This window comes from Podarcis gaigeae (genome assembly GCF_964106915.1).
Source record: "Podarcis gaigeae genome assembly, chromosome: 10".
Taxonomy (NCBI): domain Eukaryota; kingdom Metazoa; phylum Chordata; class Lepidosauria; order Squamata; family Lacertidae; genus Podarcis; species Podarcis gaigeae.
In genome coordinates this window covers 33,643,817-33,667,135 of record NC_139686.1, presented here as the reverse complement: position 1 = coordinate 33,667,135, position 23,319 = coordinate 33,643,817, and the positions used below count along the sequence as shown (strand labels likewise).

The 23,319-nt window shown below is 42.2% G+C and overlaps 1 protein-coding gene across 13 annotated transcripts in view; it reads left to right on the top strand.

The window, feature by feature from the left end:
* The first annotated feature begins 5,981 nt into the window (after window positions 1–5,981).
* Window positions 5,982–23,319, top strand: part of CNOT4 (CCR4-NOT transcription complex subunit 4) — a 54,660-nt gene continuing 37,322 nt past the window's right edge. For 10 of the 13 annotated variants that reach the window (XM_083698622.1, XM_083698621.1, XM_083698627.1 and 7 more), the window contains exons 1-2: window positions 6,017–6,284; window positions 22,993–23,251. In XM_083698622.1, coding sequence (XP_083554748.1) covers window positions 23,078–23,251 — 174 coding nt within the window. In that variant the 5' untranslated portion in view covers window positions 6,017–6,284; window positions 22,993–23,077. Of the gene's footprint in view, window positions 6,285–22,992; window positions 23,252–23,319 lie in introns of all 13 variants that reach the window. The other 3 variants (XM_083698625.1, XM_083698623.1, XM_083698619.1) reach the window with 2 other exon arrangements.

Genomic DNA, 23,319 nt, shown 5'->3' with positions numbered 1-23,319 from the left:
GCCAAGCAGGAAACACCATCAGAGCACTCCTGACATATGGTTGTCAAGCCTCTGCTTAAAGACCTCCAAAGAAGGAGACTCCACCACACTCCTTGGCAGCAAATTCCACTGTCAAACAGCTCTTACTGTCAGGAAGTTCTTCCTAATGCTTAGGTGGAATCTTCTTTCTTGTAGTTGCTCCGTGTCCACTTCTCTGGAGCAGCAGAAAACAACCTTTCTCCCTCCTCTATGTGACATCTTTTTATATATTTGAACATGGCTATCATATCACCCCTTAACCTCCTCTTCTCCAGGCTAAACATGCCCAGCTCCCTTAGCCGTTCCTCATAAGGCATCGTTTCCAGGCCTTTGACCACTTTGGTTGCCCTCCTCTGGACACGTTCCAGTTTGTCAGTGTCCTCCTTGAACTGTGGTGCCCAGAACTGGACACAGTACTCCAGGTGAGGTCTGACCAGAGCAGAATACAGTGGCAGTATTACTTCCCTTGATCTAGATGCTATACTCCTATTGATGCAGCCCAGAATTGCATTGGCTTTTTTAGCTGCCACGTCACACTGTTGGCTCATGTCAAGTTTGTGGTCAACCAAGACTCCTAGATCCTTTTCACATGTACTGCTCTCAAGCCAGGTGTCACCCATCTTGTATTGGTGCCTCTCATATTTTTTTTGCCCAAGTACAATACTTTACATTTCTCCCTGTTAAAATTCATCTTGTTTGTTTTGGCCCAGTTCTCTAATCTGTCAAGGTCATTTTGAAGTGTGATCCTGTCCTCTGGGGTGTTAGCCACCCCTCCCAGTTTGGTGTCATCTGCAAATTTGATCAGGATGCCCTTGAGTCCATCATCCAAGTTGTTGATAAAGATGTTGAATAAGACCGGGCCCAAGATAGAACCCTGTGGCACCCCACTAGTCACTCTTCTCCAGGATGAAGAGGAACCATTGATGAGCACCCTTTGGGTTCGGTCAGTCAGCCAGTTACAAATCCACTGAGTGGTAGCATAGTCAAGACCGCATTTTACCAGCTTCTTTACAAGAATATCATGGGGCACCTTGTCAAATGCCTTGCTGAAATCAAGGTAGGCTACATCCACTGCGTTCCCTTCATCTACCAGGCTTGTAATTCTAATCCAGCTAAGGCAGAAATGCTGCTTATGAGTAGTTCATTTGTCCAGTTAAGTGGCCCAAATAGGTTTTGAATGAAGCCTCACCCCACCCACCCCCAAAAGGAGCAGATAGATAATTTGGAGGTGCTACTAGATCAGGGGTCAGCAAACTTTTTCAGCAGGGGGCCGGTCCACTGTCCCTAAGGGAGGCCCCCTACCGGACTATATTGGGGCGGGGAATGAATGAATTCCTATGCCTCACAAATAACCCAGATATGCATTTTAAATAAAAGGACACATCCTACTCATGTAAAAACATGCTGATTTTTGGACCATCCATGGGCTGGATTTAGAAGGTGATTGGGCCAGATCCGGCCCCCGGGCCTTAGTTTGCCTACCCATGTATTAGATTCATAGGTGGCTTCTGTGGCACAGAATATCTTTTATAAAACAACCACACCCATATCTGAACACAGATAACTTTGAAACAATTATCCAAGTTTTGGTAACCTGGTTAGATTATTGTGGTGGCTGCCTTTGAAACTGGTCCAGAAACTCCAAATAAAGCAGAAAGATCAGGAGCATAGTCAGGTAATTTTAGAGTGTAAAACTTAGATCCCAGACTTAATGGTCTTATGTGGTGCAGGATCCTCAGACAGCCATGTGTATTACTTAGTCATTAATAACAATAAAGATTTGTATAGCTTCAATTAAAACAACTTGGGGAAGGAAAAGGGATTTGATAGGTAGACAAATCTTAAACTTTTTGAAAAAGAATATAGACTATTAAAATTATTATTTTTTACAATTAATTCCTATCATTGCTGTAAGAAAGACTTGTCAAAGAATGGCAAGGAGATAATTTACACATTCCTTTGAGGGAGGAAAAACAAATACAACAGTTTTAATGTACTGTATAGAAATAAAAGAGAATTGACCTTGTAGTACCAGATACTGTACACTTTATACCAGTATGCAAACCACTACTGGATGGTACAACTTTTAAGGCTATAAATTGATATTCAGACTTTTGGCCAGTGTACATGGTTAATCCAAGTTGCCCTGTTCAAATCATTCATCCATCAGACCCATAGCTCTAAAAATTCAATCCCTCTTTAGTAGATTTCTGATGCAAGTAAAGCAATATAGTGTAATATAGTAACACACAGGTGAGAGAATACCATTTGTTTACAATCATTCTGCACAGCTTGGGTTATTGTTCTGCAGAGAAATAACTGGTCACATGAAATTGACTACTGTTAACCTCCAGCTGCTACCATCACATTAAGATACTTTTAAAATGCATTAAATACTTTCACAATATTATTTTTCCATAGAAACAATTTATGCTTTTACCACCAGAATGATCAAATATAATAGGCAATAATGCAGAACAGAAGGTCTGCTCATAAATTACCCAAAAGGATAGGTGCACTCTTCTCTGTTTTAACACATTAAGGTTGCAGACTTAAGTACATTTATCTAGCATCAAGCCATATTAAAACATGTAAGGTGTCCTTAGAGTACACTGGTATAAGACTTATGATGTAAATTTGATTGCCCAGTTCTAATCATGTTTACTTCGAAGCAATCCCATTTATTTCAGTAAGACAGACTGCTGCATGTATGCCCTTACTAGGAAATAGGTCTCATTCAATTATGTGGGACTTGCTAAAGGGTCTGATTCTATTTCTGTGCTCGCTTCTTTGCAAAAATTGGAAAGCAGAAAACCTATTCACACTTACCGGTAACTTTTCTGAACCACTCCGGTTGAATTCAATGGAACAACGTTGACTTGATGTCATGTTTGTGACATGACAACCTCCTTGAATGTTGCCCTGAATGCGCTATGCCTGCATATAAGCTTTCAGCCTTTTATTTGTACTTTGTACTTTCCATATGTTTTTGTACTTTTGCTTACCATTCTACTGGACAGCAACTCTTGCCTTGGTCCACTCTCTTCAATGCCCAAGTGAGCATACTGACAACTGCGCAACACAACTACTGGGGCGGGGTGGGGGAGGACCCTGGCATATAGAGAGATAAGGACGATACAGAGCTCTGTCTTGTGCAAATTCAGTTTTATGCACTTCACTGGGGGGGGGGGGGAATCACAGAGGAGGTGGGCATCCAGGGAAAAAACCATTAGCAATCCCACCTACCATTGCACTCACGTTGGGAGAGAACTGGAAGGTGCAGGGAGAGCGTTCAGCGGCCTTGAAAGAGTGTGTGTGGCCTTGGAAAAGTATACACAGGTGCAGGGAGAGTGTTTTTGACTATGTGCGATTTTGACTTTTTGTGCTATTCCTGGAACATAACCCCCACATACGTTGAGAGTCAACTGTACTGCTAACTTTCAGAAAACATCAAGACAGTGTACAATATAATACAAGAAAACATGGTGCACTATAGAAACAATACAAAAGAATCGTTGAAAGGACTGACTAATCAAGAATGTTTAAACAGCTGTACAAGTGTGTCAGCATAAAAAGTTCTTCAAGAGATGCCTGAAAGTCAAATGCGAGGATGCCTGCCAAATCTCTGCTGGAAGCGTATTCCACAGCATAGGACCAATGACCCTAAATGCCAAACTTTTAGAATTGGTCATTTGGATCTTTATAACACAGGGGACCACCAACAGTGCTTCTTTGGATTATTGAGTTGGGTTCGAAGGACTCAGGTGGTTCTTAACATGTACTGGACCCAAGTTGTTCAGGGTTTTGTATATTAGCACAACAGTCTTGAACCCAGCTTGGTAGCATATGGGAAGCCAGTGAATATATTTTAGCAGAGGTTTATATGGTGCTGGCTATCTGTCCCCATAAGCAGTCTAACTGTTCCATCTTGGAGGCTCTCCATCAGGCCCAAGGGCCGATTCACATAGACTGCTTTGCATACACTACAGTGGCCAGATTATTTCATTACGAAATGAATCTGGTAAAAGGCACTCAACCACAAGAGGCTCCTCGGACAAAAAAATTACAAAAATATATCCAGACAAAAATATACTCTTAAGCTATGTACCTGACCCATTACAGGGAAAATTTATTATATGCTAAAGGCATGCAGCCTAATGTCACTATACTGTGATAAGGGACGCGGGTGGCACTGTGGTCTAAACCACAGAGCCTAGGGCTTGCTGATCAGAAGGTTGGCGGTTTGAATCCCCGCGATGGGGTGAACTCCCGTTGCTTGGTCCCAGCTCCTGCCATCCTAGCAGTTCAAGAGCACGTCAAAATGCAAGTAGGCGGGAAGGTAAATGGCATTTCCGTGCACTGCTCTGGTTTGCCAGAAGCGGCTTAGTTGTGCTGGCCACATGACCTGGAAGCTGTACGCCGGCTCACTCGGCCAGTAAAGCGAGATGAGTGCCACAACCCCAGAGTCATCCGCGACTGGACCTAACGGTCAGGGGTACCTTTACCTTTATACTGTATTAAAATTCCTTAGGCTACAGCAGCCAGTTGAATATTCTTGTGCTTATAAAAACCGCCAAGAGCATCTGCCTCTGGTCACAGTTAAAACTGTTGTTTAGCAACAATAAACACAAACCGAAAATAAAATAAAATAAAATAGCCATGCATCACAGCAAGCATCTTGAAGTAAAACAATTGCAAGTTACATCAGTGCAAACATAACCAGCTATGTAGCCCCAGCTCCCATCAGCAGTACGGTAACTATATTGTAATGGGAGCAATGCACAGCAATATCAGTTAAAACATCTCCTGGGTGCAGAGCTGGAGATTGGTAATATTGCACCCCTGGCAGAACCATCCAGACTGCGCCCCTAGCCACGGACAAATTAGCTCTTCTTTCCGCCTCTCCTCCAACCCCAACCCCCCACTCCACCCATTCAATTCACCCTTTGTTTAAAACCATTTCTTATGAGGCAATAATCAATATTTATATTTATGGACATAAGCCGATTTTGTGCCCCTCAGTCGGCTGCGCCCCTGGCGGGGGCCCACCTCACCACCCCGTAGCTACGGCCCTGCCTGGGTGACAGCCCGTCTCTTGAATGTACTGTGTGTATTTTTAAGTACAGTGGTACCTCAGGTTATATATGCTTCAGGTTACAGACTCCGCTAACCCAGAAATAGTGCTTCAGGTTAAGAACTTTGCTTCAGGATGAGAACAGAAATTGCATGCTGACAGCGCAGTGGCAGCAGGAGGCCCCATTAGCTAAAGTGGTGCTTCAGCTTAAGAACAGCTTCAGGTTAAGTACAGGCCTCCGGAACGAATTAAGTACACTTAACCTGAGGTACCACTGTAATTAGCGCATATGAGAACAAGTCTCAATGGTGAATCTGTGTGTCATACAGGAATTACTACCGCTAGGAAATCCCCAGAGGGTTAACTGAGTTAGTGTTACAGCAGAACAAGGAAGAATATTGTTTGCCACCGTGCCAGGTTTTGTTGTGATATAAGCTTTTGCCGACCAGAGTCGACGAATCATGAATCTTCATGGCACTGCCTACCCCATCCCTCCATGACCCGCTCTCTGGCCGTGCTTAAGATGATCGGAATCTGATGCATCCTTTTGAAAAGGGGAGGGATTCTTAAATGCAGGCTCCCGCTCTCTAGGAATGTGTGCCGGAGGAAGCGGGCTGGGGTGGATAAGCGAACCGGGAGCATTTCAAACGAACCACTAGCTGACGTTAAACCAGCTCAGTCCCTCTGACTGGTGTCGAATAAACCGGTTTAAATGCCACAGCTATCACTGTTTCCTGGGCGACAGTGTGACCGCCTCGTCAGCAGCCTAACCCATCCCCTTTTGAACCCAGGGAAGGACACGCTCGCCGGCTGCCCTAGTTCCCTCCCCCGCCCGTAAAGACTACAACTCCCGTCATGCTCTCTCTCTCGTCGCGTCGCCTACTACCTTTTTCCTTTCCCCCGCACCCGCCTCTCCGGCGGCTCGTGCGCATGCGCCTTGGGAGCAGCGTCCGGGGCAGGCAAGCAGTCTCTCCCTAATGTAAGATGGTGGCCGGTCTGGCAGCGGAGCGCGCAGAGCCTGGAGATTACCCGTCTCTCACATAAAGGTCGTCGGAGGAGCCGCCCGGACCCCTTCCCCGCTGCTACAGAAGCCGAGCGAGCGAGCGAGCGGGAGGAAGGGAGCGCGAGAGGGTATCGCCGCCCCCGCCGCCAGACAGCCGGTCGCCGTGGAGCAGGGACGACGAGGCGGCGGGTGAGTGAGCAGCCGGGGCTCGGGGAGCGCTAGCCGGGGCTGCCTAGCTACGAGAGAGCGGAGGCTTCGCGGGGAGCCTGCAGGCCTCGGCCATCCCTCATGCGCCTGCTCCAGACCCTGGGCCGGCGCCGGGGCTCCCTGTGGCCGGAGGGGCGGGAAGGCGGGCTGGGGCCAGCCAGGGCGGCTCCTGCCCCTGCGGCGGCGGCGGCGAGGGCCGGCTCGCCTCCCTCAGGAGCGCAAGGGTGGTCCGAGGGGTTGCCGGCGCCTGGCCGCTCGCGCCGGGGACCAGCTGGATGGAGAGGGGGCTCCGAGCGAGGCGGAGGCCACACTGTGGCTGCTCAGGGCGGGGGCTGGGGAGTCAAGAGAGGCGGAGGGCTCTGGGGCAGCGCCTCCTTCGCATCCCCATCCCCACCCCTCCGCCGCTTCTCGCGTGTGCATGTTTAGGAGGAACCTATCGCTCATAGTCTTTGGGTCTGATAAGGTGCTGAGCAGGAGGAGGGTTCTCCTCCTTCCATCCACAGTATTGAAAGAGGTGGTGGTTGGTGGGGAGGGGAGTATCCAGGCTCTCCAGCAGCAGCACGTGTGTTTGGTAGTGGGTGGCAGTTAAGTGTCCCCTCTTGCCCTATTGTGATGGGCATTTCGAATTTCCCTAGATTTTTAAAATTTCCTCTTACGTTCCCATACGGCTTTCCCGTTATACAGAAGTCAGTTCCTCATGCCTTAAGTTTTGTGGGATGCTCCGATTAAGTAAGGTTGAAGGCCTTTCACCGCTTTCTCTTCCATGGTCTGCATTTCCTTTCTTCCTTCAAAGTGAGGTTATGGTTCCTTCATGTATCTCTCCCCGCCTCCTCCTGCCACTCCACACATACTTTTTTATTAGGGTAGTAATTCCTGGCAGATTTCTATACCCTGTGTACTAAAGGTAAACATGTTTCTCAGGAGGAAAATCTATGCTAGTGTAGGACATATATTGTATGTAATGTAAGCCTAGGAAGTAATGCAGTCAGGAGCTGGGCTGTAGAAATTGGCATGTAATTGGCTTCCTATACCTTTCACTACTTAAGGGCTTAAGAGTTCTGCTTGTGACTTCTAATAAATTGGTTTAGATTGAAGTGGTGGTGATGTGCATGCTGTAATACTGTCTGTGTTTAACTTTTTTAAAAAAATAAATAAATCCAGATCATATTAGCTACTACCTTTGTGGCCATAGGCATGTTAGCTTGGTGATAGTAATAATAAGAGCAAATGATTATTGACGTGACTTTTTATTTATTGAAATTATAACAACGGAACAAATTATTAAATATGTCTGGTGTACTTGTTCCTTGTGGTTCAACAAATTCATACAGTCCCCATAAAACATGTAGTTTTAGGAAATCGTTTGTTCAAGTAGCTTCATACAGTGGTACCTCAGGTTACATACGCTTCAGGTTACAGACTCCACTAACCCAGAAATCGTGCTTCAGGTTAAGAACTTTGCTTCAGGATGAGAACAGAAATCGTGCTCTGGTGGCGTGGTAGCAGCAGGAGGCCCCATTAGCTAAAGTGGTGCTTCAGGTTAAGAACAGACCTCCGGAACGAATTAAGTACTTAACCCGAGGTACCACTGTATATGGTTTGATAGTCAAAGACATTATACCAGGTTTAAATCATTCTGAAGTTCTTAGTTTCTAATCCCCCAAACAGAAGTAACACATTCATCCGTTTAGATATGTTTGACAGTTAGACATATGTAACTATTTTTAGTTGTATACCAACTTTCTTGACTTGCCAAAAAAAGAAAGTTTCTTCTAAGAGAGAATTGTCACTGTATGGTACAGGGGCCACAACGACTGGAACAAGGCATTTATAACTCCGTATTTTCATTATTATTCTTGGCTTCTTTAAGAGAAAGTATTGCACACTAAAAGGTGTGCATGTTGTTTAAGTTGGCATCTTTGAGCCATATGTCTTGGGAGAGCCTAATCAATTCATACTGGACTAATTTGTTAGAAGAATAAATACATACAACTTCTGCATTTCTCATCAGTCATAATTGTGAAATAACCAATGTATCCTTTAGCTCGTCACTGACTTCTTAAAAAGTTGCATAACGTGAGACTTCTCTTGAAGCATATGCCTCCTAAAAATGTAATTCGAAGAATGTATGCAGAGCATCACAATGCAAGTTACATCCAAAATATACTACATAAAGATTTTGTATGCCCCCAACCAGAATTCTGACGCAGGTGCTGTAATGTATAAACAGTAGAACTGCACAGTGTGAACAAGTCTGAGTTACTATCCATAGTTACTGCAGAAGGTAATCAAATTCAGTTGTAGGGTGATGGTCTTATTGACCGTTTTCATTCCATTTGCAAATATGTAATGTCTTGCTGGAATGAAGCAATTGTTTATATGGAAAAATAATAGAATATCTTAATTATTAAATCTTTTCAGAATGTATACATGCTCTTCAACTCATGTGTCTTTCCCATAAACTCACACTTGAATGTTTCTTCAGGTAGAAAAGGCAAATGGCCAGCCCTATTACTTTTTCTGGGTTTTGTAGAGTTGGAAAGGGACCATGAGGATCATCTAGTCCAACCCCTCGCAGTGCAGGAATCTGTTGCCCAACGTGGCATTCAAATCCACAACCCTGAGATTAAGAGTCTCGTGCGCTTCTGGCTGAGCTACCCCCCTTTTTTCCAGTACACCACGGGGGGATACTTGAATTCCACGTGGGCTGTATACCTGAGCACTTATATAAATAATATGTGGAATTTATCCCTTTTGATTGATGGGAAAATTGAGGCATAAAGTTGGGATTTGGAGAAGTCATCAAATATTTCTCTTTTAGGATGGTATGGGAAAAAGAAGGTGCTATAGGGAAAGTGAATGCTTTCCTGCCAAGAGAAGGGGCATTTTGAAGAGTGATGTCACCATGAAACCTATTTGCCATAGAATTAGTGCATAAGGTGTATGGGTTATTCATTCATTTGCAGGTATAGCAATAATGTAGGTGCCTCGTTCTGCGAAAGGGAAAAGCATTACTTCTCTAGGTAATCTGAACTAATTTGCAGTAAAATACATAGACATAAAACTATGACTCAAGTACATATCTTGAATTGTTGACTAACATCATGGAAATGTTTTAATATAATTAATTAGGAGAAACTGCCCAGCTGCTTGCTTAGAAAAACCAATTTTGCTAAAATCTCTCATGTACATGAGAGGTTGATGATATAATGTGCTACAGTACTTGATACATTCAGTTGCTGAACAACTTAGCTAGAGCCCTAGTTCATAAGCTTTGCTTCAGACTATTTGTTGTGTTCATTAATGGTGGTTTCTTCAGAATGTGGTTGCAGCTTTGAAGTACTAAAAGTAATTAGTTTTGAAAAGATAATAATAATAGAGAAGAAGAAGATACTGCATCTAACAGGTCAAAAAATGTTAGGAGTGGGCAGTTGTTCTCCAGGTGCTTAGTGTAGGCATCAGAAGCTTCTGATAAGAGGCAGTAGGATAGGCCTGCTATCAGGCCAGCTACTAGCTCACCTATGTGGATTATTCTATACATGGGCAAATAACTCTGTTAACCCTCTTCTCTCCAGTTTGTATGACACAGTTTGTAACACACTCAAATATGAAAAGCAACTTGGTTTTGAGCAAAGTTTTTGACAATATTCAGCTGCTTATTGTTATTTGCCTATTCATGGCATATTAGTGGGAGTCAGGGATTGAGATAGCAGCAGGATGCCAAAATATGGTGTTGTCCACATTCTGCATGTTTGCCTTAATAAACCTTTTGCCTTTTTCTTGGCTTCAATTATAGTGAGCTATGAACAGAGCCAATATTGCTGGCCCTTTAGTCCTTTCATGACTCAAAACATAGCCCCTCTCAATCATTAGTTGCCAATGTGACTTTTAAATTTGCAGGTTGAGAATATTCCATCCTTGAAATACTGTGGTGTTAATCTGATAAAGCAAAGTTGTCACAAGAATCATTGTACAACTTTATTTCTCCCCTGTTGGAAGTAATTGTTTGGCTTCTACAAGGGATTTTTCTCATTCTTGAAGGGTTATTATTCTGTGGTAGAGCACATGGTTTACCTACAGAACACCCCAGGTTAAATCCTAACATCTCCAGTTAGAAGGCTTTTAAATTTAGGGTTCGGAACGACCTCTGCTTGAGCCTTTGGGAGAGGTACTGCCAGTTAAGATGGACAATACTTGGGCTACATAGGCCAGTGGTCTGACTTGGTATAAGGCAGCCGTGTCTTCATCTGACTCATTGACGTCTTTAATTCATGATACCACCCTGGTTTAATTACAAGCTTTGATATGCCATAGTAAGGAAGAATGATGTGCATTTTATCGATACAATATTTCAACATGTTCAGTATTTGCTGCTGTCCAAGCATATAGGGTGGCATGTACAGGTGCAGAAAAGGGTAGCAATGGCTATCTGTGATGACTGTATATTCCAGTGTCAGATGCAGTATGCACCTGAATACTTGGGGACTCTGAGTGGGAAAGTGCCATTGTGCTTATGTCCTGCTTATGGGATTCCCATAGATACCTGGTTGGCCGCCGTGGGAACAGAATGCTAGACTAGATAGACCTTTGGTACAATTCAGTAGTGCTCTTATTAACATCTTAAGTACAAGCAGCTATGTTTACATGTAGGCTTAAATATATTTATATTATATTTTTGGCCAAGATGGAAGTCTCCTTCCGGAAGTTTGGAGAGAGTTACAGGGAAACCAACAGAATTGCAAATACAGTACAGTGGTACCTCAGGTTAAGTACTTAATTCGTTCTGGAGGTCCGTTCTTAACCTGAAACTGTTCTTAATCTGAAGCACCATTTTAGCTAATGGGGCCTCCTGCAGCTGCTGCGCCACTGGAGCACGATTTCTGTTCTCATCCTGAAGCAAAGTTCTTAACCCGAGGTACTATTTCTGGGTTAGCAGAGTCTGTAACCTGAAGTGTCTGTAACACGAGGTACCACTGTATTTAAGATCATTTTTAAAAGAACTGTTTTGAGGAACGCGGGGCTAATGCATTTTAATCATAGGAATAGCATTTCTTATGCAAGGTGGAAGCTGTAAATTGTAAATTTGCTCCTGTTGTAGTGAAGCTTGACTATTAAAAAAAAAGATGCAGGTGTATTAACTTAGGCATATTGTTATGAGCATGAATTGTATTTGAATTTTCAAGAGGCCAATCTTATTTAATTTTTATGGGAGCAAGAAACCCACCTGTGCAAATGGCTGATCAGACAGCAAGTACTCAGTGGAGCTTCCTTCCAGCTCTGGTTTCATTGTAGTAAAACAATCTGAACTGTGTTTAAGACACCAGTTTAGTTTATCCCAGCAGAATTCTTAAACGTCAAGCCTAAACTTCAAATCTTTTGAGTTTCTTGGAGGAAAATTGTGGTTTTGTTGTACCCTGTCCATGGTGCTGCAGTGAAGGTGACTTTCTATATTAGTGAGCAGGTGTTCCAAACCAATGTGGTCTCCATTTTGTTTGTTGAATTATTGGATCAACAACTATTGAACCAATATTTATTATGCTCTTTGGAGTATACCTGTGAGTGATGGATTGTAATAAGTAAATTAAGAAGCCTTCATGAAGGATGATGTAATTTCAATGAGAACATTACCTACATGATTCCTGTTAAACAGTTGGCTTGTTAAGCCATGGCAGTTAGCTTTCAAATAATTTATTGTATGTGTAGATTGCAGGGACGCGGGTGGTGCTGTGGTCTAAACCACAGAGCCTAGGGCTTGCCAGTCAGAAGGTCGATGGTTCGAATCCCTGTGATGGGGTGAGCTCATGTTGTTCGGTCCCAGCTCCTGCCCACCTAACAGTTTGAAAGTACACAGTGCAAGTAGATAAATAGGTCCCGCTCCGGCTGGAAGGTAAACGGTGTTTCTGTGTGCTGCTCTGGTTCGCCAGAAGCAGCTTAGTCATGCTGGCCACATGACCTGGAAGCTGTCTGTGGACAAACGCTGGCTTCTTGGCCTATAGAGCGAGATGAGCGCTCAACCCCAGAGTCATCTGCGACTGGACTTAATGGTCAGGGGTACCTTTACCTTCACCTAGATTGCAAGTGTGTAGTTGTGTTAACCTTTCAGAGAGTTCTTGAGAAAACTTGCTAGTTATTTGTGCTCTGCAAGAGTCACCTAGAAAAATGTCCAGTTGACAACCTTGGTGTACTTCGAATGCCACACACCTGCCATTGTATGGTGGTGTATTAATTTCTGATTTGACATTAACTTTTTTGAAGCTGTAGATTTAGCTTGTACCAGAATGTATGTTTAATAGTACTGTGTTTATAAACCACATTTATTCCAGTGCACTTCAGATACTTTACAATGTAAGATACATACTTAAACAGTAATCAGAGATATACAAAAGACAAAACGGTAAAACAGCAAAATTGTCTCAGGCAGTGTTCGAAACTCCCATTGTTCTAGGCACATTTTGCGACAGGTATTTGCACTAGTGTGAGCTGTTTCTGAGTTCGGGGCACAGTATTGCACCTAAGATTTCAGATTAAAACTGCAGAGTGGAAGGAAAGGAGTACCCTTTTCTGCCTCCGTGCCTCCAGCTACTCTTCGAAGACTGGAGAAGAGACCCTCTTAAGACTATTAGGGAGATGGGCAGGGGAAAGACTAGACCATGTGAAAAATGGATGTAATATTTTAGCTGCAGTTCAGGCATTGGAGCAGCCATGCCATCTTGAAGAATTGGGCCTGGTTGGCCTCCCCTATGTCATGTTATTTTTCCTGAAAGTCAGGTGGTTCACCCTCCCGGTGACACATTGTCACCTGACTAGTGATAGAGGTCAATTTACCTCCTGTCAGCTGTGCATTTCCAAGCAACATACAAGAGTGCATTATATAATGTTCTATTAAGATATACATGCAGGCAACCCCCGATTTGCGCAGGGGTTGCTTTCCTGGTCATTGCATGCTTGCCCCTGTTCCACCCTTTTAGTGACATCTTTAATGACATTTGCAGGTTCAGTGTGTGTGTGCAATTGCACCTAAAACGGGGTTACCAGTATACCTTTCATATGCTTAAGGTAGGGAAATTTAGGTTAGGTTTGAAATAAATCAGTATTATATACCAACTTGTCCCCCTGAAATTTGCTTTTTATCTGCTATGCAGATGCTTAGCTTGCACAAACAAAGAGTTTATCAGTTTCATTACATTTTTCTTTCCCGTTAGGCTTCAGACAGCAAGATAATGTGCATATGAAGGAACAATGACAGTGTAAAACTCTGAGCTATGGGTTAGGGACTAAAGGCTACACATGGAAAAGTTCAAATTTCTACTCTTTTCAAATTTGATATACCCAGTGTGATTTACTGTCAGGTTTGACTTTGATGGGAGAAACTCTCAAGCAACTGTATCATAAGGTGGCTGTGAGGACAGGGTAATTGGTGGGAAATCATACTATTTCATTAGTCTTCAGTTCCCAACTCTAATTTCTTGCTTCTTTCCCCCCTCTGTCTCTTGTGTTCATAGGCTGTCTTGTTCCCTGAAGTCTTGGCTAATTTAAAATGTACTGTACCATAAGTTGCTTAAGCATATCTTTTTGTAAGTTGGTAAATGGTAAAGAAAGTAAAGAATCAACATTGTGCTAAACTGTTTTATGGAATCTTAGAACAGTATTTACACATAAAACATTATCATTCCAAAACAGAAGTAATTCCAGTTTCTAATGAGAGATCTTGCTTTCTGTTCATGTGCATGGGTCTATCATTGTACTAGTGGAGAGAATGTGATCAAGGTTTTCTCTTTGGTGAATCATGAGGCTAACCCTCCAGTACTCATTAGCTATCTTTGCAGTTATATTACACTGGCTCATTGTGATCTTATAATAATAATTTAGTTCTTTGTTCCTCTTAAGAATCAATGATAATGGTTTTTTCTCTGCCTTCTACAAGTACATGATATGTATCATATGCTAGAATAATGAACTTGTGAAAAGAAAGGGTACTAATGTCACTACAAATGCTTTACCTAATGTGTGAAAATGGGCTTTATTTTAAGGAAATGTTGTGAACTAACTCATATCTCCTGATGGAGTCTATTCACTGTTTGGGCTAAGAGTTAAATGGTAGGACTCTTCTGTTGTGAAGTGGAACAGATTCCCGCAAGAGGTGGTGGACTCTCATTCCTTGGCAGTTTTAAGCAGAGGTTGGATGGTCATCTGTCATGTATGATTTAATTGAGATTCCTGCATTGCAGTGGGTTGGATTACATGACCCTCAGGGTCCCTTCCAACTCTACGATTTTATGATTCCATGAATCACATGTTTGCATAAGTTGTTCTTGAATTGTCTGTTGTCCACTGATTTTATGGCAAGCAATATGAAAACTTCATGAAGCATTCTTTTCATTCCCCAGAAAAGCTAACATCTGAGTAACTAATAAAAAGAAGTTCCTTCATAATATTCTATATCAAGAAAGCCCTTCCGCTAACTATATCAAGAAAAAGAAGCTGCTTGTAAACTTATTTCAGATCAAGATATAACTGCTGAATGTAAAGAAAAGTAATTGTACAAGCTGTGATTCTTTTCCAGAACTTTTCCAGAACTTAAACTTTAAAGATATGTTTCAAGTTTATATAATCTTACTTATTATCCTTGTAGCATTTTCAGAAACAGTAATACCAGCTTCTATTTTGGTGATGTGTTGGACTAATCTAGACTGGATTTTAAAACTCCTGATAGAAAACTTGTCTGGGTTTACTGGTTTGTCTGCACACATGTATAAAGCTGTTCACACCAATATGTCATTCAGTAGCTGCATATACACAGATGGCTGCAAGTCACCTGTAAAAGAAAAGATTTGGTAGATAGCTGCTGCTACTTGAAGGTACCCTGATGAGAAACTGTATCTAGGAAACTTGATGAAAGAAATACATATATATATATTTACTATTCCAATGCTGTGCCGCTCATGATATTGTTCTTCCATAGCACTTGTGATTAAATTAGAGCACATGCCCAGCAGTTGTATGTTTTGGTTTCACATAAGGAGAAGTAACCTGTTCGCATGAGAAACATCTTCAAAAAACATTCTTGTGTTAGGTGTATCCCCAAGTGGTAATTACAGAGTAAGCTAGGGCTGCCGTATGTCCAGAATTTCCCAGACATAGCCTGGATTTGACCCTCATAAAAAGCTCAACAACTTTGGCAAGAAAAAAAAAGCTCAACAATTTTATTTTCACTTTTTGAAATATGACAACCCTGGGGTAAGCAATCAGGGTTTCATTGAGGTTAGGTAAAGACCTTGTTGTATGTATAAATCAACCATTGAGCTCTCTATCTATCTCACTGGTTTATGGCAAAGGATAAGGCTTCTGAACTTTGAACTGCTTTGCTTCTCTTCATTTTAAAGGGTATTAAACTTGCATATTAATTTGGGGAGGGGGGATTATTAGCTTGCTCTTATTTTTATTATGTATTTTGATCTTGTGATTTATGTTGTGAACTGCCCTGAGACCTGCAGGGATAGGGTGCTATACTAATTTTAATAATAATAAGAACAATAAAAATAGTAATAATTCTCCCTCCCAAAAATATACTTTTACTAAAGCATATATTTCATGATTCATAAGTTCCAAAAGACAATTGACTTGGTCAGCTCAACCTGGGGGCTCGTTCACATGTCCGCTTGTCCCATTCCTTGAAAGCAGTGGTCCAAAAGGTTTTCTGCTTGTCCTGTGCTTTCTAGGCATGGGTCTGAGTGGTTTTACATTTATTCCACATCTTTACCTGGCAAAACCGGCTCTTTTACCACTGAATCGGAGCAAATGTTAATCTGCTGAAAACCCAGTTGGCGTTTGCTCCGATTCAGCAGTAGAGAGCATTTTTCTTTTTCTTCAGAGAAATGTGGCAGGGCAGGCAGATGTGTGGACAAGCCTTTAATTCTCCCCAGCATATTTCTCTATGCAGTATTGGCCTGAAATGGCATTTTTCTTAAGAATGTGAGCACATAAGTAGGACTTTGTCTACCTTTCTGAGAATCTGCAGAACTGATGTAAGCTCACTTGCACATCTGATTTTAACTTCTGGGCAGAGCAGTCCAAAGTGGGGCAGAGGGATAACTAAAGATGAATATGTTGCCTGATCAGAATCTTAAGGCATGCAGTGAAAGAGAGGGAGAGTGTTTTTACCTTTTCCCGTGCCCAAAGTCCCCCCTACTTTTTCTTTAAAGCGGTTTTCCTCCTAGTGTATATTTCCCCTCTTTTGGGTGCAGGTCAGGGCAAGGAGAAGGCTTTGGATTCTTCATAACTCCAGATTTGACACATCCCTTCTTAGGAGCCTGGATAGCTCAGTTGGTTAGACCATGGTGCTGATAACACCAAGGTTGCAGGTTCGATCCCTGTATGGACCAGCTGCATATTCCTGCATTGCAGGGGGTTGGACTAGATGATCCTCAGAGTCCCTTCCAACTCTACAGTTCTATGATTCTATGATTCTTCTACAGAAGTCAGAACTCCAGTGTCAGTAAGGCAGGGGCCACAGAGGTTTAGATGTTGTATGGCGTATGAGGTCTCTCTCCACCCTCAGAGGGGGGAGATCCAAAACACTCTGTGGCTCCTTAGATGCCTTCCCAAGGACCATATCATTACATTGTTAATATATGTCCTTTTTCTGTAATTATTTCAGTTTTGGTCATGCCCATAACAGTGTGTGTGTAGTAACATTACATTTGTGAGAACAATAAAAATGATTTTAGTTCAACCATCAAAAATCTTAAATGAAATGTATGATTCTAACACTGATTGTGATTACCTTTTGAAGGGTTTTGATGAAATTTATGAATTAGATTACAACACCTGATATCATTTTTAAGTACTACACCATGTTTGAATTAAGACCAAAGTTAGAACATTGAGTACATGGTAGTAAATGTAGCTTGTACGTATTCTGACTGCTGCTCTAGATTAGGCTTCCTCAACCTCGGCCATCCAGATGTTTTTGGCCTACAACTCCCATGATCCCTACCTAGCAGGACCAGTGGTCAGGGATGGTGGGAATTGTAGTCTCAAAAAAACTGGAGGGCCGAGGTTGAGGAAGCCTGCTCTTGATATTTGAAATCTGGCTATATTGCCATAACTAACTCTTGAACTAAGGACTGTTGTGTAGATAGTGGCTTATCTCAAAAATAGTTACCAGTATAAAAGTGAACAGCAATTTAGGTTCTTAGCTGTTGACAATCTCTCTAGTTAACTTGGAAAAATAGGTAAGATGATAAATCTTATTGGAGTAGCATATATGTAATTAGCAAGCATAGATGAACTTTTCTGCCATACAGTACAGGGCTTTCTCTGTTAGAAAAAAGAAACTCTGTGTGAAGGCGCAGTGGTTGTAATAGCTATAAGAGACTACATTTTAGAAATTGTGTTTTGTGCTTCTTAACTGTGATTCCACGTTAATCTATCCTTTCCCTCTAAATTGAAAAACCATAACCTCAAAGCCTTTTGACATTGTTAAAGTGGTCCAATAAATTCTCAGCCTTCTAAGAATCTTAGTTGACTTTTTCTGTACCTCCTTAACTTTCATAATATTCTTTTGAGGTGCATTGATTATATATATACACAGAATACTAAATGTGGCCAATTTACAGACTGATATAATGACCTTACGCTAATAGCATTATGTTAATTGCTGTGCTCAGTCTCATGTGATAGGATTTGGCTTTTTCTGCATAAGTGTGGAGCTGAGCTGACTTTTTCAGCCCAGTGCTTCCTATGTAAATTCTTAGTCAAACCTGCTAAAGTTTACCTATTTGAAGAATAAAATTCAGTAACTTTTCTAAATAAAAAGTTATTAGTCAGTAAAACTAGCATATTTTTATTTTCAGCAGGTTTTGCCTCATTGCTTTCAAGCTCTGGGCTTTCACTGATTTTTGGCCAGACACCTTTGAAACTGTTAAATTGCTTCATCCTGAGTGACTAGGTATTTACTTCTTGGATCTAGTAACAGAGGCGAACTGAAGGCTTTCCTTATGTAGAGTTAGACCAGTGGTTCATCTAGTTCAGTATTGTCAACACTGAATGATAGCAGCTCCTGAGAGTTTCAGACAGAAATATTTCTCAGCCCTCCTTTGACTTACCAAGGATTGAACTGGGACTTTTTGTACCAAAAGCATTTGCTGCACCACTCAGCTGCAACCCTTTCCTTAACTGTTGAGCAGTGCCCATGATAGTTCTCTCCTATGAATATGTTGGATGCAAGCATGCAGCAAAATGTACACCTGTGTGATGGTTACATGACAACCTATGTGTGGGGTGTGTATATAGTAGTGCATTCCATATAGAGGCTTCCACCTGCGTCTTTTTCTGTATCTAACCCATGCTAACTTCTAGCTCTCCTGTTTCTCTTGTTCAACTTAGTTTTATCTTATTTGTGAACTCTCCATTCCTGAAACCAATGTTCAAGTCTGACTATAGCATATGATTTTATACAGCTACAGCAGAGCTTTCCAGACTTTTCATGTTGGTGACACACTTTTAGGCATGCATCATTTTGCGACACAGTAATTCAGTTTTACTAGCAAACCGGAGGTTAAACTAACCACTTTCCAGCCCCGGAAGGAACGTGGGGAGTGTTTGTGTGACACACCTACACACTGCCCTCAACACACTAATGTGTCGCGACACAGTTTGGAAAGCTCTGACCTACAGTAACACACTGTGATCATAATTCTATGTACATTTATGTACTCTTTTGTTAATGATGCTACAATTTTAGAAAAAGTGGTTGGAAACAGTGAAGCCTGACAAGCTTCTTTTTTTGAACTGATCCTTTCTTCATGTTGGAGTGCTTAATTTCCTTCTCAGTATTAACTCTTGACAAAGTCTTAACTTCATTGGATTAACTTGGGAAGCATGCAGTTTTCTTTATTTGACATCTGAACCTTCTAGGGCACTCTTCCCTCATGCTCTCAAGCTTATTTTTCCAACCACAAAATCCAAAACTTTGGGCTGGGGGTGGGGGGAAGCAGGAGAGACTACACAAAAAACACCTCTGCATAGGAAGTATGAAATCCACATAGACTGTCATATGATTACATATTTGTCTCTGGCTGCACATAAATGTAGAACTTGCAACAGGGTGATGAACATATTTATAGAGAAGTACACTTGCAAGCAGTACTCATCAGCTGGGGCTGTGGACTTGCTAGTTTCAAGAAATAAATCCCTAGTCACTCAGGATGCAATATTTTAAATGGTTTCTAGCCTTGTGTGGTTCATGTATCAGTAAAACTACAGTACTTGATATTTTCTAAATTCCAGGGCAGCACAGAAGTACTCATAGACAGTGTGTGGACCCCATGTCCATTCTCTGTGGTATAGATACAACAATATGATGCTTCAGAGTTACAAAATAGAACTGTACGTCTGGGTGGTAAGTTTTTTAGATTGGAGTCGATCTTCTGTGGAGAAGGGCCATAGCTCAGCTTTAGAGTATCTGCTTTGCATGCAAAAGGTCCTAGGTCCAGCCACTGCATCTCTAAGTAGAGTTGAGAGAGTTCCCACCTTAAATTCTGGGGAGCTGTGTATTTAATGAAGGCACATATATTTTGCGTAGTTACACTTCATGTAAATGTGTTCATGCTGTGACTGCTGAGTTAATGTAGTTTGTAACAGAAGATGTTTGCTGTATAAAAAGCAGTTACTTAACAGGGTGCCAAAAATAGTATCTGGGGAGTAAACTGAGGAAAGTCTTGCTAAAGTGTCCAGTTTCATTTAGAAGAGACTTATAGGCTCACCAGGACTAATATATGGGCCTGCATTCTATGTCCATGGATGTTAAAAGGATGCAAGCTGTAGTAATGAATAGGTATAAGCTGTGGTTGACTTCTGCAGATTGGAGCCCTAAACATCTGCAGAATTTCTAGGTGATAACAAGAGTTTGGGGCATAGACCAAGGAGACCTGAGTTCACATTTGTGTTGATCTGTAATGCTCACTGGATGACCCAGACTAATATTGTTTCATCCACTTACCGTGCAAGGTGGTTGTGTGTGAGATAGCTCCCATTTAGCTGCTTGGAGATTCTCTGGGAAGAAGAGGATACAAATTCAAAAAGAAAAGTACAATAAAGTAATTCCAAATTTTCTGTTTTGGATCTAGTTCATATACTTACATGTGGTGGCGAGAAGCTCAGCAATTGGTTAATTCATTCTAAAGCACTTTCAGACAGATATATTTTATGCAGGGCACTCCTAACTCTTATGCCGTGTTCCGTGGCACCCTGGGGTGCCTTGAGTGATGGTCGGGGTGCCGCGGGCAACATTGGTCTCTGCCCCCCTTTCTTTCCCTCCCTCCTCTGATGCTCTCTCACATCTCTGCCTCCCAAAGGCTACAGGTTTTCATTGCAGCAGCCCTGGCTACAAGTTCCGTAGGTGAATGGTGCCTCTGGGGCTGGCCAGGGAGTGCTGGTTGCCAGGAGCTGATCTGGCCTCTGAGTAAGCAAGTGTGCAAGGGGCCCAGCCAGCCAGCCCGCCAGCCCTTGCTGTTGGAATGGACGGACAAGTGGGAGGCCAGGTAGGCAGGCAAGCAGGCAGGTGGCGCACTGGCCTTTCTTGTGCTTGCTGTGTGCAAGGCCTGCCTGGGAGCTGAGTTCCCACCACTGAAGGCGAGTCTTACTCTCAAGGTAAGGTGCTGGCTTCACATTCACCTTTGGCCAGTCTCCATTGGGGCACTAAGGCTGGGAGCATTCTTTCCCCAGGCCCCTGTGGGGCAGTGTGGGGAGGCACCTCTCTTTGGGGTGGGTGGGGGACAGCTCAGAGACCAGGGGCGCTGACAGCGGCTGCCCGGAGGACTCCCAAGGAGAGGGGAGGGAAGGCTGAGGGAACACTCCACAAGAGAGGGTATTCGAAAAAGGATGAGAGGCTGCCAGCTCTGCAGGCAAGTGGTGACATAACTGGGCTCCAGAGCCCCACAGTGGTGCTGCAGAAAGTATTTAGTTGGTCAAGGGAGCCATGGACTCGAAAAGGTTGAAAACCTCTGTCTTCTGCTGTCAGTGTAACTCCACTGAAATTCAGTAAGAATTTCTAAGTGTGTTTGCTGACACCTACACCCCATTCGCTAGATTAGAATCTGGTTGTATTTGCCCACTGAGGGACAAGCAGGGCAAATTAGAAGACAGGATGTTCAGATATCATTTGTGTTGTTAGTTACAAATCTTGAAGTGCAGTATGATAAGCAAAACTATTTCTCTCAATTTGTTCCAAACAAATCATGAACTTTGTTAAACACTTGGACAAATCGGTCTTTTACATGTATAGGGAATCCCAGGTATAGTTTCTCAACATAGTACCTAAGGTTACTTTTAGCACACCAGTTCATGTTAAATTCTAAATATTATCTGCTTCTGGGCACCAAGATAATAGTGCTATTATTTTGTAGTTCCCAGATGCTTGTGTTTGTATTCGTGGCCTAGTGCTACCTATTGTTGTAGAAGTCACTATTCCTTGTGTTCCATTTTTTTCTGCAACCAGTAGTGGCAGCTTGCTGATGTTTGTAAAAAGTTTTTGATTTAGTTTTTCATCTTGTCAAATTGATGGAATCCACTGGAGATTGAGCAAGTGTCAGAGGAAAAAACATTGAGGTCATTTGGGATAATCATATTGATAATATCAGTGCTTTTCTGAATCAATTCAAGAATTGTTTGCTTCAGTACTGCAAATGGTGCACGCTTAGATGAAGACTATTTACATGGGCTGGCATTTATGGTGGTTCTGAGCTGACTTTATGTGTTTGAGGGACCCCTGGCACTTCAGTGATTAAAATGTAAAACTTCTCTAACTCTGCCTGAGCAATGTTAGTCAAAGAATCAAATGCAGGGAACCTTCTTTCTGAAGGCCAGATTGCCTCCAAGATAATGTTGGTACACGGGGTGCATGCTGGTAGTGGGTGGGGCAAGAGACAGGCTACCCCTTTTCTTCCTTTCTGTCACACCATTTTTCTCGTGTTTTTCCTTTCCTTACCGTCTATATTATATTAAACCAAAGGCTGCAGATTTGACTGCTATTGATTTAGTTGATCACTGAATAGACTGCTGCAGGCCAGTTTCTATCACAGTAATTATACTGGAGAGCTTGCATACAACCTCCACATACCATTGTGATTTCTAAGATATAGAATATACTCATGTGTTATAAATCCAAGGACATGTTGAGGTTTTTCTTGATGCCAGCCCTCGGCTGTGGAATTTCATTCCCCTCAATTGAATACTGCTTGGCTATTGGTTCATTTTTAAGTGTGGTAAATGTCTTCACCACATATTGAGGATTGGGGGGAGGGCTACAAACCCCAAAGCGTATAAGAATGCTTTCTGTGAATCATGTAAGAACAAAGATTTGAAGAAATTTTCACTTTGGCTGTTTACTTGGAGGACTTCATTGCGCTGTTATACAACAAAGGGTTGTAAAATAATTTGAGATGTTTGCTTAAATGACAGTGGGAAACTAAAGGGTTAGATGCCACTCTTTTTCACAGTTCATTGAGAGTGGAAAACTTTGTGGGTTAATACCCCTTGAGAACTAAGTTGGAGGCTGGGAAATATTTTAAGCAAAAGCAATGAAGAAGAAAAAGAAGCTTATAAACTGCTTTTTGATTCAGAGAGAATTAATTGGTTATGCTCCAATGTAGACTTAAATAGTAATTCATTCATCTTTTTTCTTTTCCAGATCTTCAAGTATCTTCATTTTAGTTTTCTGTGCTATTCCTCCCTTAAGTTATTATATACTTTTTTGCTGCTGTGCGGAAACAGAGATGTCTCGCAGCCCAGATGCGAAGGAAGACCCTGTGGAATGCCCCCTTTGTATGGAGCCTCTTGAAATTGATGACATAAACTTCTTCCCTTGCACCTGTGGTTACCAGATCTGTCGCTTCTGTTGGCATCGTATTCGCACTGATGAGAATGGGCTTTGCCCTGCTTGCAGAAAGGTATATTAAGTTCATTAGAATAAATTTGGTTATGTAATAAGGTTCACCAATATGAAATGTTGCTTTAA